The following is a 15,198-nucleotide window of genomic DNA, read 5'->3' as shown; positions in this document are numbered from 1 at the left end:
CTCACATACTGAGTGACTGACGAACTCAAAACATTTTAACTTAACCTTAGACAAAAACAGCTAAAAATCTCACAATGCCCAAAACATAGATAACAAAGCAAAGTATTTATATATGATATTTCGTATTTTTAATTGCCATAATTAGAATAAAATTAATAAATAAGTGAACAGAATAAATAAATACTAAGAATAAAATATGAATATGACCAAACTGCCAAATCTGTTATCAAAACTCAATGGTTGTCTAATCGTCAATTTTTGTCTAACCTGAGCCAGCCTTTGTTGACTCTCTGCATCTCCTGGTTTGGCGATGGCCTTCTTTGTCTCCTCAATTAAGTTGCATGACTTATCCATGACATCACTGGCACAGTCCAGCAGAGCAGCACGTGCTCCTGCGTCGTCTGTGGTGGCAGCAACTCCTCTTGCTGCTGAGGCCAAGGACTTCAGAGCCTGGGCTACATCTCTGGCAGCCATACCTTTAAAAAGCACAGCTATCTCAAAGATGACCGTATCAAAACTCAAATAATCCAACAATTGAACTGTTTCAAAACAATGCTTGTTTCAAGTTAATTCACGTGTTTAACAGCATAACTTAGATCTTGCTTTTTTGACTATGGACGGAACTATCCAGCAAATGAAATGCTAATGAGCGTAAAGGGTTGAAACACACCTGTATAGTTCTCATTGCCCTGAGTGGCCTCGCTTAGCAATTGGGCTATGGCTGAGCTTACTGCTTTAGTACTGGTACCGAGGTCCTGGGAGCATTTCTCCAGCTGTACATAAGAGAGGCATGCAGAGAAGAAGAAATTGTTATTGATGCATGTCTTTGACTGACGTAATTTACTCAGGAAAAAAAAAAAAAGACAACATGTATGTGCATATCTTTTGACCCATCCCAGTATATGCATCACTTACATTCTCGCCTGGTAGGGGCTTGAGTTTGCCTTCATCAGCTGACGCTTTGGCATCCTGAATATCCTTCTCCAGACGTCTCACAATTGACAGAGCATTGTCTATCTCCAGTGGGCCACACGCCTCTTGGGCCTGCACATGGGAACATACGCAAAAATCCTAAAAAATGCAGTCTGTCAATATTACATCGGAACTTTTACCTTTTTCAAATCCTCAAGGGAAAGCTTAGTTTTAAAACACACGGAAATATCACAGTTAAAAAATGAAGCTAAACAATAATGCGATGTGACAGTTAATGCTACACGTAGGACTTGCTCTTCTAGGATCCCAAATAGCAGGTGCTTAGTTGCATATTCTCTCTAACAAAGGCGTTTGATTTCATATTCACTCTACTGTTAGTGCTAAATTGCAGATTAACGCTAATACTAAGACCCCAAAAAGGTTTACCTCAAATTGCATGTTGAATGTTGCAACAGACTAAGTGCTAATGAAAGCAGGTACAAAAGTAGTGGAGGGCACTCATTAAAATACGGCTTTGCGCTTTAAGCCCGTCACACACCATGCAATGCAGCCAAACCTGACTTCGACCAAACCATTGCAAATGGCAGCTCTGATAGCAAACCTGTAGAGGCTTTTGGGGCAGAATTCACAGCGTAATGTACTTGATCACTTTTTATTGAACAATAGAAAAATAAGAGTAACTGTAAGGCACAGGCGTCAAATCATTTTATGTGGTCCGCGAAGACAAATTGTGCATCAAATTCGTGTCATTACTAGAATTGCAAATTGTCTTTACTTTTAATACCTTTTTTTTATATTTGACCAGTTTTAACTCGTCTGATTTGAAAATGAGTTATTTGTCAGTTTATTTTGTAGCTTTTACTGTATATAATATGAGGTGCTCATACATTTATTTGGGTTGACTCCGAAAGAAGCTATGACTACAATGCGGCCCGCAAAAAAATGAGTTTGACACCCCTGCTGTAAGGGAAGAAGCGGGTTGTTTGCTGAGAATACTTGGGGACGAAAAAAAGAGCAGGATATATAATATTCTATTTTTGTGATTAAGGGCTATATAAATAAATTGGACTTGACGTATATTGTTTGTTTGTGTAGAGTAATGCGTAATAATCAGACATACGTCAGTGACGAGAAGAGCGATCCAGGGCGCTTGCGTGTGTTGGCTCATATGTTGAGCTCTTGATTTGTGAAATAAAGAGCCGGTTACCAAACCCACGTCTTGCCTGGTACTTTGATAAAGCTACAATGTAGTTATATACTAGATCTGACAGGTATGTTTTTAATTTTATTTGAACATTTTGGGTTCCCGACCCCTGATCTGGTCTGACGTCAGCAGCCCACGTAGTTTTGGCATTAACAGCTGTGTATTTTTCTTTTTTCAAATCTTTTTTTTAAAATCCGATGGATTTAGTGATTTAGAGTGTCACGGATGGTTTGTTAAAATTGTTCTTTATATTACATTTATTTGATATACCGTAATTTTCGGACTATTAGTCGCTCCACAGACTGTCTTATTATTCCACAGACCCATATAACGATATATAAGGTATATTTCAAATAACTATCATATAGCAACAATATTACCAAACCATCTGTCACTCCAAATCATAAAATCCATCGATCATTGATCGTGTAAACAATGTCGCGTACGCGCGCCGTTGGACTCGTGATTTGCATGTCTAATTATTCCACAGACCCATATAACGATATATAAAGTATATTTCAAATAACTATCATATAGCAACAATATTACCAAACCATCTGTCACTCCAAATAATAAAATACATCGATCATCGATCGTGTAAACAATGCCGCGTACGCGCGCCGTCGGACTCGTGATTTGCATGTCTGGCGTGATGTGTGCTCGCATGCTGTCCATCACAAGCAGAGCTTGCATTCTAAATTGCATTGCTGCCCCTACTGTTGTTTTTTTTTTTTTTTTTTAACATCACACTAAATTCTCTTCACCAGACCTGTGCTTTTTAAAAACTCAAAAAAACACCGCTTTCCCCTCCCAGTTGTTGCGTCACGGCCAATGGTGAAATTTAAATCACCCTCGTTCAGTTTAGTTTGAAAATAACTATATTTCTTTTTCAGTTGTTTTTTTTGTTTTGTTTATTTGTTTCATGAACTTGAATATTGTGGTTTAAAGTGTGAATTGCTTTATTCGTTTTTTCAGTGTATTAAAAATAATATGTGAGGTGATCAACTGTACTAGTAAGTAATGTGTTAATGATCAAGTAAATTTTTTTGAAAAAAAAACAACACATATAAGTCGCTCCTGAGTATAAGTCGCCCCCCCACCCAAACTATGAAAAAAAAAAACGCGACTTATAGTCCGAAAATTACGGTATCTAGTCTGACGTCAGCGGCGCACGTAGTCTTTCCGGCGTCAACAGCTGTGAGTGTGTGTTTTTGTTTTTTTTTAAGTGACACAAGACGAAGATTTCGATGGATTTAAAGATTTGGAGTGACACGGATGGTTCGGAATAATTGTAGTTTATATTGTTGTTATTTCATACATAGTTTATATATTGTTATATGAGCCTGTGGAAATTTTTCAATTGCAACGCGCCGCTGACATCGGACTTGTTTACATAAAGGAGGACGAACTCGATCGATGGCTTTAATGATTTGGAGTTACACATATGGTTTGATAAATGTGTTATTTATGTTATAGTTATTTGAATAACTGTTGATGTTACATCAGGCCCGTTCTCAGCTTCTCGTTTGTGTTTATGTCACGTTAGCATACCGTATTGTTAGCCTGTTGTAGCTGGTTCATGTCTGTTTTTGGTGTTGGATTTTGACAAGTACATTTGCCCCAAAAGTGCGACATACTCCGGAGCGACTTATATATGTTTTTTTTCATTTTTGTCAAATAAATTTCCCCCAAAATGCGACTTAAACTCTGGAGCGACTCATATATGTTTTTTTCCTCTATATTGTGCATTTTATGGCTTGTGCGACTTGTATTCCGGAGCAACTTTTCGTCCGTAAAATACGGTATATACATTTCATTGTTACTACTGTCCACTATTGTGCCGTTTGTCCAATCGCGGTTTACTTCGTGTGCGCGCCTTTGATTGACAGCTCCGGGGCGCTCATAATCGACTGAGTATATTGCTGTGATCGTGTGCGTCTGACACAAAGTGAGTATATACATTTCATTGTTACTACTGTCCACTGTTGTGCCGTTTGTCCGATCGCGGTTTGCTTCGTGTGTGCGCCATTTGATTGACAGCTCCGGCACGCTCCTTTAAGTTTGCCTCGCATCGTACGAGTAGCCGTTACAGAGCGGCACGGCGACTAACGGTCGCCAGCAAATGTATTTTGTTGTCTCGATCGATGACTTATGTTTGGTGTGTTGCAGAGAGTATTTCATGGTTATGATTTAAGGTTATTTATTTTTGTTTTTTTTGCCAATAATTCAGTAAAGCAATCAAAACTGAACCACGTCTTCCCTCCTGTGTTCTGACCGACACCGGGGTCGAAAAGAGCATAACCATCTGAGCCTACCGCCTATACCAGTGTTTCCCAACCACTGTTCCGCGGCATACTGGTGTGCCATGAGAGATGTTCAGCTGTGCCGTGGGATTGTCCAATATTAATTACGGAGCGCATTGTAAACAGGATCGCCAAACCACTGGTCAGTTCGCGCAAGGCCTGGTCAGCCACTTGCTAATCGTGCATGCGTAGAGAATCAGAGAATCTTGAGATTTCATGTTGTGTCGGTCTGATTGTATTGCATAGGCACATATTCAGTTTATGTGTGTGTTGCTGTGTGCTTTTGCTAACAGTGACAGGACACTATGACGGTTGTGGTGCGTTTGTGGTCCAATAGAAATCAGAGCATGCAGTTCAACCAGAGAACCTGGATTGTTAATTTTTCACCAACATACACAGTCAAGTCAAAACGCCTCGACTGTGATAGCCACTCAGCTCCTGTCAGAACAGCAAAGCGTCTTTAAAAGGGACATTGTTCGTATTGTCGTAATATTTATAACGCTAGTTAAAACAGTAAATAAAGTCATGTTGATTCTTTTGGATTTTAATCACAATCACTTTCAATAGTTTATTCCTTACACTGTCAAAAACATTTTTTTAAAACTCACTTTTATTTAAAAAAAGAAATACAATTAAAAGAATATTTAGTATTTATTTTTATTCAATTATTCGACTCTTCATACATATATAGGAATAGGACTTTACGTCTTTCGTTGTAATATAACTGATTTTAATATAGAAGCTGGTGTAACAGATTTTTGTTGGTGGTGTGGCTCGAGATTTTTTCCAATGAAAAGGTGTGCCATGAATAAAAAAAGGTTGGGAAACACTGCCCTATACAGTCCTCAAGCTCCCCAACAATAGCGGTAGCAGTTTGCATTATTTTATTGCAATGTTTTTCCTAATTCAGATTTGTTTCAAGACTACAGTTAGACTTCACTTTGATGGTTAATGCAGTTATTGCAATTTTGTTGTTTTATCACAGTAGATTGGTTTATTTACATTTCAAAAACCAGAAGCCATTCATTTACAAATGTGACTGCACTTTAGTTTACATATTTAAATGTTCAGATGTTAAGATGTGATAGACAATTTTTCCATGATTTGAATGAGGCAAAATAACATGCTTTTCCTCTCGAATATATTGTTATCATTTGTTTCAGATGTAATTCTGTATAAAAATTAAATTTGGTGTTCAAAAAGTATTTTTTCAAACTTGAGTCTTGAAAAAGTGGGTCTTATAATCGGGGTCGTCTTATATTCAGGCCAATACGGTATATGCGGCGCTGAGGTCAGACTCATCGTCCGTTGCAGTTCCAAATATTCCACAGGCCTAAAGCGCCCTCATCCGGTTTAGTGTGAAAATAACATGTGAAGTGATATACTGGTACACAAGTAATGTGTTAATGATCAAGTACTAATGTGTTAATAATTTCACATATAAGTCACTCCGAGTACAAGTCACAGCCCTGGCCAAACTATGAAAAAAACTGTGACTCATAGTCTGAAAAATACGGTATTTGCATATACTCCACCCAGAAGGTGTGCGATTAACTGCGGCTTGAGCATTTGTCGATGTAATTCTGGTGTCTATTCACTTTCCACATCAGTTCATCAAGTTTGTTGTTACTTCACATGCAAACATTTGGTAAATCAGAATTTGGGACAATATGATGGCATTTAATAAGCTATAAAAACAGTGTCGATCAATGTGTGGTACCTTCTGTGAAGCAGTGCGTAGTTCAGCCAAAGCACTTGCCAGGTTCTTTGCACACTGGCTGAGTTGCATAGCAGATGCCTGGTCACTAATAGTGGGAACTGTGGCTTTGGAGGCTGTGACCATCTTTGCACCAGGCTGAAACAGAAACCATTATCATTTAAGTTTGAAGTTATTATGCTGTCCTGGCTGTGTTAACGGGAGGCAATCACTGGAAGAAAGGGCCACTGAGCTCTTACCTGCTCTGCAACGACATTGTGTTCATTTTGTTGTCTTTGTGTGTCGTGTGTTACCTGCAGGAAGTTCTGGCTTGCACTGATGAGGGCCAACTGAGCACTGGGGCTGTCAGGTTGAGACTGGCTGCCTCGGACTCCTTGAACCAACTGAGGAATCTGCTCTGCAACCACCTGAAAGACACACTCGCACAATAAGACTTGTACAGGGGCGGTGTAACGTTCCAGCAAATGATGGTTGCTCATTGACCACCCTGATGATTATGGGAAGGTTTTGACAAATGTGATTCTGTGATGTCAATAATGAGTTGTTTCCACTTTGTCGCATTACACTTAAGTACTTGTACATATGCCATCAAACATGACTACTTATCTGAGTAAGAGTTGAAACTAGAGAGCGGCTCACAGAAAATGAAAGACTTTTTCATCCCAATTAAATACAATATTGTGAGAATGAATTATTATTACTCTCACACCATAGACACAATCAACAAAGCCTCTCACGCATGGGCACTATGTGAAGTTTTGAGATTAGAGGCATATGTGTTTGTGTGCTAGGCCACTGCTTAGAGTACCTGATAGTATTAATTTGTGCTAAATGAGAACTGACAATGAAGAAAAAAGATGTATAGTATACCACATTATTATATAATATTATGATATGCATTTACCTTGCAGCTTTGGACTAGGTGCTGCTGGGCAGCTTGGTTCTTGTTGGATGAGGCAGCATGCTGGGCTGCAGCTATTGTCTGAGTAGCTGCTGCAGCTGCTTGCCTTGCAGCATTCTAATAGGAAACAAATATTTTTGCAGCTTTAATTCAAGTTTCTACCATTACTCTGAGTAGCAAGCAGTATAAAATAATACGGCGGACAACTGCCTTTTATCTTGGGTCATTTTTTGCCATTGAATATACAGTATTGGAGTAAGTAGGCCTTCCACAAACTGTTCCCACAGTTGGATGCATAGAATTGTCCGTCAGATCTATAGATTTGTTTGATCATGCATACGCTTTCAAATTAAAGCTTGTCTATTTAATTACATATAAGAGCATGATTGCTTTGAACAACAAACCAAAAAAGTAATAGAAGAGTAAATAACTTCTTAAGTATTAGGGGCAGTATATTAGGAAATGCAGAGTGACATAAGGAACCCCCTTCTTTTTTTAAATGCTTACATCCAACGCATGTTGGCAAACTGTAACTGTGTTACTTGATAGTAGGTTTTTTTTGTGGCTTTCTTCATCTTGGCATCCAATTGCAATCTGATAATTCTGGGTTAGTGACTTGACCAGTAAGTGACATGAAAACCAATATATTTTCTTTGAATTTGACTAACTTCAAGCTTGTTGACCAAACGTTTTTTGATGGCATTCTGTGCCGCGGCATTTGTTGCCATCCGGAGACCTTCTGCTGCTTCTCGCAACCTCTGCTGCTGCTCCTCACTGTCAGGGTTTGCTGCAGCACCCTGAAAGAAACACACACGTTATTTCAAGCTATACTGTTGTGTTTCAATTTATTCATATACAGTAAAAACAGTACACTTACATACACAGTTAAATAAATGTTTAAAAGTTAGCCTTTGCATGTGTTTTTTTTTATCCAGTTTAGAGCACAACAATCTCAGCATTTTTCCAAACTTTGCTACCAAATGTAGTAGAAACCACTCAGGTTGTACCGTATTCTCCAGACTATAAATCGCAGTTTTTTTCATAGTTTGGCCAAGGGTCCGACTTATACTCAGGAGCGACTTATGTGTGAAATTATTAACACATTATTATATCACTTCAAGTTATTTTCACACTAAACCGCATGAGGGCGCTCTAGGCCTGTGGAATAAATGGAACTGCAACTGAAGAGTCTGACGTAAGCCACGTAGAAATGAAAGTGCTGCATCTTCTACTTCCGGGTTTAGCGGAGTTGTTTGTAAGTGACACAGAGGATGAAGATTTCATTTGATTTCATGATTTGGAGTGATGCGGATGATTCGATAAACTTGTTAGCATGTTATTTACGCTATAGTTATTTGAATAAGTCTTAATATGTTACCTCAGGCACATCCTCAGTTCCTTGTTTATGTGTTTATGTAACGTTAGTATACCGTCCCTTCAACCTGTTGTTAACTATTCTATTTTTATTTTAAATTGCCTTTCAAGATGACATGTCTATTCTTGGTGTTGGATTTTATCAAATACATATCCCCCAAAAATGCAACGTGTACTCCAGTGCGACTTGTGTCTTTTTCTTCTTTTTGTTTTTTTATTTTATGGCTGGTGCAATTAATACTCCGGGGTGACTTATAGTCCGGAAAATACAGTAACCTAAATTCCTTTGTTGCCATGGTAGCAAAATCCAGATTTTACATTGGCCCAACACTTTACGGGTGCAAGTATACAGTTGCTCACTTGCATGAGCAAGATAGGACCCTCAAAACAGCTTAATTTCAGCCACACAAAAACTAGGGTTCATAAAATACGCTATAAAAATACATGCAGACCTTGGCCGCCTCCACCATCTTGGCAGTAGCATCAGCTAGAAGCTTGGCAGCTGACAGGAGTTTTCGTGAATTTTCCAAGTCTGTCTCTCCCTCTGCATCCATCTTGATGGCATTGACCAGATCAGATGTGGCCTGGGCAAGGATACGAGCCTGGCGAACCATCTCACCTGATCAAGAAAAAGTCGTGGTAAGATAAAAAGATGAAGTCTGCAGCTGTTTAATATGCAGTGGGACCAACAAGTCCCTAACCCAAAATATCCTGGCTTGTTTATTTTTGTAGATTCTTAAAATAACCACACTCCCTTAATAAAAGTACGGTAAATAATATCATCATATTTCCGCCCAAAGTGCCCAAATTACACATACTCTGTCAGCATGTAAATTTATGAACACATTTGTATGTAGGCATACACCCTTAAAACTGCTGGGTTACAAATTGGACCAGCCTTGAACAGCCTAACATAGTACACTCAAGAATGACATGTTTTGCCTGTGCTTGGTAATAGTTGGTTTGAATCATTGTTTCTCCAAGATGGAAGATTTAATATAACACAAACACCGTATAAGACAAATCTTGTGTTTTTAAAAGAACTGGAAATCCATAGAGGGGCAAAATTATGCATCATTCGCTGAAAATATAGTTTTTTATGTCTGATCATCTGTAACAGTGTTGTACAAAAAAAGCAAAATACAGTTGAGCCTCGGTTTTCGACCACAATCCGTTCCAGAAGGCTGTTCGAGAAGTGAATCGTTCGAATTCCAAATCATGTTTTCCCATTACAAATAATGGGGAAAAAAAAATGTAATGTGTTCCAAGCAAAAACGCATTTTTTAAGCGTTTTTTTCATTTGGGCATTTTTGTCCGATCGCACAACTGCAGCGCACCGCCGCAACCGTAGCGCGTCGCTGACCGCGCAACTGCACTGTGCTGGTCGCTTTATTGTGACAGAGCGGTCGCTAAAATTTTTAAAATATTTTTAAAGTCCTGATGTACTTTCCAAAATGTAAGTGGACCTCAGTGCGCAAGGAGCTTAATTTGGTCCGATCGCGCAACCGCAGCGCGCCGGGCATTCACTGCCGCATTGCTTTGGAGCATCTTTGTGTTTTAGGATGGCTTTACTGCTCCCACTTGCTTCCTTTGGAGGCATGATTAGAGTTGATGCAATCCTCAGCGTAACGAGAATGTAATAACAAACGGAGTCAGTTGGCATGCAGGTCCTCTCGGCTCATCTCACGAGGTTCGACAATCGAATTTCGTCTGACATCCGAAGCAAAAAAAATCTCGAATTTTTTGTTCTAATACCGATTTGTTAAACAACCGGGACGTTCGAAAACCGAGGCTCCAATGTATATGACAAGTTAAATATGTCATTAAAAAGTGTACTATTGATGGATTTATTAGATAGTATAAAATGAAAAATATATTTTTGTCTTGAAAACATGACAGTATAGCCAAACAAATTGTACTCTATTGAACAGATGCTTATATTAGTATTAGTCCTAAACATGACACCCACCGGCATTTCCCATTGAGCTGAAGATGTTCTCTGTGACATCCAAAATGCGATCAGTGGCTTCTCCGTGGCGCCCAATAGGATGGCCTCCACTAGCGTACTGTTTAATATGTTGGAGTAGCTCGTTTAATGCCTGAGTGACCCCTGTTGCAGCCACTCCCACCTGCTTCAGGAGGCCCTCATCATTTGTGGCCCCCTGTGAGGCATCCACACAACCTTCCACTGACTTGGCCACTAGCTTGCCTGCCTCAATCAACTGTTCCTGGCACACTGGGGAGCTGATTGTTGGAGCCACAACCTACAGGAGGGATGGGAGTGTAAGAAGCATGGCAGAATAAGACTTAACCTACTCCACCATCAAATAAAAGTTCTCATCAGCTGTTCATGGTTACCAACTGTAAGAAAATATTTAGGCTGTTGCGAAACAAGAAATAGAAAATTGCAACCAACACCATCAAGAAGAATTATAGATATACAGCTCTCAAATTATCATCACGATGCAAGTTAAATGTTTTTTTTTTTTCATGCAGACTTCAGAATTTACACATATGGATCAGCTGGATGGGACACAAATGTGATCTTCTTAGCTTTTACCAATATTGAAGTAAAATACATGTTCGTGGGCCTAGTTTTCTCTCGCCCGGACGCGGGTCACCGGGCCCCCCTCTGGAGCCAGGTCTGGAGGTGGGGCTCGAAGGAGAGTGCCTGGTGGCCGGGCCTTCGCCCATGGGGCCTGGCCGGGCATAGCCCGAATAGAAAACGTGGGTCCCCCTTCCCATGGGCTCACCACCTGTAGGAGGATCCAAAGGGGTTGGGTGCAAAGTGAGCTGGGCGGCTGCCAAAAGCGAGGAGAACCTTGGCGGTTTGATCCCCGGCTGCAGAGGCTGGGTCTAGGGACATGGAATGTCACCTCTCTGGCTAGAAAGGAGCCCGAGCTGGTGTGTGAGGCAGAAAGGTTCCGACTAGAGAGGGGCTGGAGAGCGCTCCTTCTGGGGACTCCATCGTTCTATTGGGTGACTTCAATGCTCATGTGGGCAATGACAGTGAGACCTGGAAGGGCGTGATTGGGAGGAATGCCCCCCCCCGATCTGAACCCGAGCGGTGTTCTATTGTTGGACTTTTGTGCTCGACACGGATTTTCTATAATGAACACCATGTTCATGCATAACGGTGTTCATGTGTGCACTTGGCACCGGGACACCCTAGGCCGCGGTTCGATGATCGACTTTGTAGTCGTGTCATCGGATTTGCGGCCGCATGTTTTGGACACTCTGGTGAAGAGAGGGGCGGAGCTGTCAACTGATCACCACCTGGTGGTGGGTTGGCTCCGATAGTGGGGGAAGATGCCAGTCCGACCTGCCAGATCTAAACGCCCTGTGAGGGTCTGCTGGGAATGTCTGGCAGAATCCCCTGTCAGAAGGAGCTTCAACTCACACCTCCAGCAGAGCTTTTCCCAGGTCCCGGGGGAGGCGGGGGACATTGAGTCCGAGTGGACCATGTTCCGCGCCTCCATTGTTGAGGCAGCCGACCGGAGCTGTGGCGGCAAGGTCGTTGGGGCCTGTCGTGGCGGCAATCCCCGAACCCGCTGGTGGACACCGGTGGTAAGAGATGCCGTCAAGCTGAAGAAGGAGTCCTATCGGGCCATTTTGGCCTGCGGGATTCCGGAGGCAGCTGACAGGTACCGGATGGCCAAGCGGAACGCAGCTTCGGCAGTTGCTGAGGCAAAAACCCAGGCGTGGGAGGAGTTTGGTGAGGCCATGGAGAATGACTTCCGGACAGCTTCGAGGAGATTGTGGTCCACCATCCGGCGTCTCAGGAGGGGGAAGCAGTGCACGGTCAACACTGTTTACAGTGGAGATGGTGTGCTTCTGACCTCGACTCGGGACGTCGTGAGTTGGTGGGAAGAATACTTCGAAGACCTCCTCAATTCCACCCACACGCCTTCCATTGTGGAAGCAGGGCCTGGAGACTCTGAGGCGGACTCTCCAATCTCTGGGGTCGAAGTCACTGAGGTAGTTAAAAAACTCCTCGGTGGCAGGGCCCCGGGGGTGGATGAGATCCGCCCGGAGTTCTTAAAGGCTCTGGATGTTGTGGGGCTGTTATGGCTGACACGCCTCTACAACATTGCCTGGACATTGGGGACGGTGCCTCTGGATTGGCAGACTGGTGTGGTGGTTCCCCTCTTTAAGAAGGGGGACCGGAGAGTGTGTTCCAATTACAGGGGAATCACACTCCTCAGCCTCCCTGGTAAGGTCTATTCAGGGGTGCTGGAGAGGAGGATCCGTCGGGAGGTCGAACCTCGGATTCAGGAGGAGCAGTGTGGCTTTTGTCCTGGCCTTGGAATAGTGGACCAGCTCTACACCCTCGGCAGGATCCTCGAGGGTGCATGGGAGTTCGCCCAACCAGTCCACATGTGTTTTGTGGATTTGGAGAAGGCGTTCGACTGTGTCCCTCGGGAGATTCTGTGGAGGGTGCTTCGGGAGTACGGGGTGCTGAGCCAACTGATAAGGGCGGTTCGGTCCCTGTATCACCGATGCCAGAGTTTGGTCCTCATTTCCGCCAGTAAGTCGGATTCGTTCCCAGTGAGGGTTGGACTCCGCCAAGGCTGCCCTTTGTCACCGATTCTGTTCATAATTTTTATGGACAGAATTTCTAGGCGCAGCCGAGGCGTTGAGGGGGTCCGGTTTGGGGACCTCAGCATCGCATCTCTGCTTTTTGCAGATGACGTGGTGTTGTTGGCTTCTTCAAGCCGTGATCTCCAGCTCTCACTGGAGCGGTTCGCAGCCGAGTGTGAAGCGGTCGGGATGAGGGTCAGCGCCTCCAAATCCAAGTCCATGGTCCTCGGTCGGGAAAGGGTGGAATGCCCTCTCCAGATCAGGGATGAGATCCTGCCCCAAGTGGAGGAGTTCAAGTATCTTGGGGTCTTGTTCACGAGTGAGGGCAGGATGGAGCGTGAGATCGACAGGCAGCGTCAGCAGTAATGGGGACTCTGTACCGGTCCGTCGTGGTGAAGAGAGAGCTGAGCCAAAAGGCAAAGCTCCGGTCGATCTATGCTCCTACCCTCACCTATGGTCACGAGCTAAGAACGAGATCCAGGATACAAGGGGCCGAAATGAGTTTCCTGCGCAGGGTGTCCGGGCTCTCCCTTAGAGATAGGGTGAGGAGCTCGGTCATCCGGGAGAGACTCGGAGTAGAGCCGCTGCTCCTACATGTGGAGAGGAGCCAGATGAGGTGGCTCGGGCATCTCATCAGTATGCCTCCTGGACGCCTCCCTGGGGAGGTGTTCCGGGCATGTCCCACCGGTAGGAGACCCCGGGGACGACCCAGGATGCGCTGGAGAGACGATGTCTCTCGGCTGGCCTGGGAACTCCTTGGGATCCCCCGGGATGAGCTGAATGAAGTGGCTGGGGAGAAGGAAGTCTGGGAGTCCCTCCTAAAGCTGCTGCCCCCGTGACCCGACCCCGGATAAGCGGAAGAAGATGGATGAATGGCCATATTTGTTTGTAGACCTTGGAAAAGAGTGAACCTTACATTTTCCCAGCAAAATCAGTACATCAATTAAGTGAAGTGAAAATATATCTATAATTTCTCAACCAGTGACACTAGAAATAGCGAATGTTTTTATGCCATCAGCGATAACGACACACTCTATTGTGGTTTTCAAGTTGTGTTGTCTCACTCACTCTTGTGCAGGCCACTAGCTGAGATGTGGACAAAGCACACTGGGTGGCTGCAGCTATAACTCTGTTCTGCTGCATCGAGTCCTCTGTCTTCTGCGCCACGTTTTTAGCTTTGAGCACAAGGGCTGCTGCAGCATTAGCCACAGCTTTAGCCAGCTGCATCAGCATATCCTGCAAAGGGCAAACAAACACATTATTTAGCAGTGTTAGTGGAATGCAGTTTTGCTATGACATCTTAACATTCAAATACTGTCATCGAATTTGGAAATTAAAACTGAACAAATCAAAGAAGGAAATCAAACGATTCAGAAATAGGTGATTGATTTAACACTGAAGCTTTATCCAGGAAATGTAATGTCTGACAATGAAGATTCTTAAGATTAAAAGGTTTTATGGTGAAACGTAGACTTAATTTTCTTTTTATCTTTGTAGTTAAAAAGCCCGCAATTAACAATCTAATTTACCTAAACCCCATTTTTAATTAAAACAGAAATATTTTTGTACAATATGTTTTATATTTGTCTGACAGACTGGCAGTGTGTGATGTCCATAAAGCTTTAAAAGTGCTAAGTGCTTTACTAAGTAAAGCGTAGCACTTTTAAAGCTTAGCACTGATAACATGATTGAATGAAAATGCACAATATGTGGGGATGGGTTACTTTTAATGGAGCAATACTTAGACATACAATTTTAGTTTAAATTAGTTTTGATTGGCAGTTTGTCATGATGGGTACTGTACGTGAATCACCAAATGAATTATTGGTACCGTATTGGCCAGAATATAAGACGGTGTTTTTTTCATTGAAAAAAGGCAGAAAAAGTAGGGGTCATCTTACATTCGGGGTCTAGATATTATACCCATTCACAACGCTAGATGGTGCCAAATATCTTTAAAGCGAATGCTGAACTTAACTCCCCAGGCCAAAGCAAATCCCTGTTGCAAAGAAGAAAAAGAAAAATAGTGGAAGCAGTTTGCATTATTTTATTGCAATGTTTTTCCTTATTCAGATTTGTTTCAAGACTACAGGTACCGTTAGACTTCACTTTGATGGTTAATGCACTTATTGCAATTATGTTGTTTTATCACAGTAGATTGGTTTATTTACATTTGAAAAACCTG

General features: G+C 42.5%; 1 protein-coding gene across 4 annotated transcripts in view; it reads right to left on the bottom strand.

The window, feature by feature from the left end:
- Nucleotides 1-15,198, bottom strand: part of tln1 (talin 1) — a 127,860-nt gene that overhangs the window by 48,952 nt on the left and 63,710 nt on the right. For all 4 annotated transcript variants that reach the window (XM_085925665.1, XM_085925663.1, XM_085925664.1 and 1 more), the window contains 10 exons: nucleotides 14,082-14,249; nucleotides 10,402-10,696; nucleotides 8,885-9,051; nucleotides 7,727-7,855; nucleotides 7,062-7,175; nucleotides 6,451-6,564; nucleotides 6,161-6,295; nucleotides 916-1,044; nucleotides 671-773; nucleotides 268-476 (listed from right to left, as the gene is read on the bottom strand). In XM_085925665.1, coding sequence (XP_085781791.1) covers nucleotides 268-476; nucleotides 671-773; nucleotides 916-1,044; nucleotides 6,161-6,295; nucleotides 6,451-6,564; nucleotides 7,062-7,175; nucleotides 7,727-7,855; nucleotides 8,885-9,051; nucleotides 10,402-10,696; nucleotides 14,082-14,249 — 1,563 coding nt within the window. The remainder of the gene's footprint in view (nucleotides 1-267; nucleotides 477-670; nucleotides 774-915; nucleotides 1,045-6,160; nucleotides 6,296-6,450; nucleotides 6,565-7,061; nucleotides 7,176-7,726; nucleotides 7,856-8,884; nucleotides 9,052-10,401; nucleotides 10,697-14,081; nucleotides 14,250-15,198) is intronic.

Source organism: Syngnathus leptorhynchus, chromosome 12 (assembly GCF_054491065.1).
Source record: "Syngnathus leptorhynchus isolate UIUO chromosome 12, UIUO_Slep, whole genome shotgun sequence".
Taxonomy (NCBI): domain Eukaryota; kingdom Metazoa; phylum Chordata; class Actinopteri; order Syngnathiformes; family Syngnathidae; genus Syngnathus; species Syngnathus leptorhynchus.
This window is presented reverse-complemented; position numbering and strand designations above follow the sequence as displayed.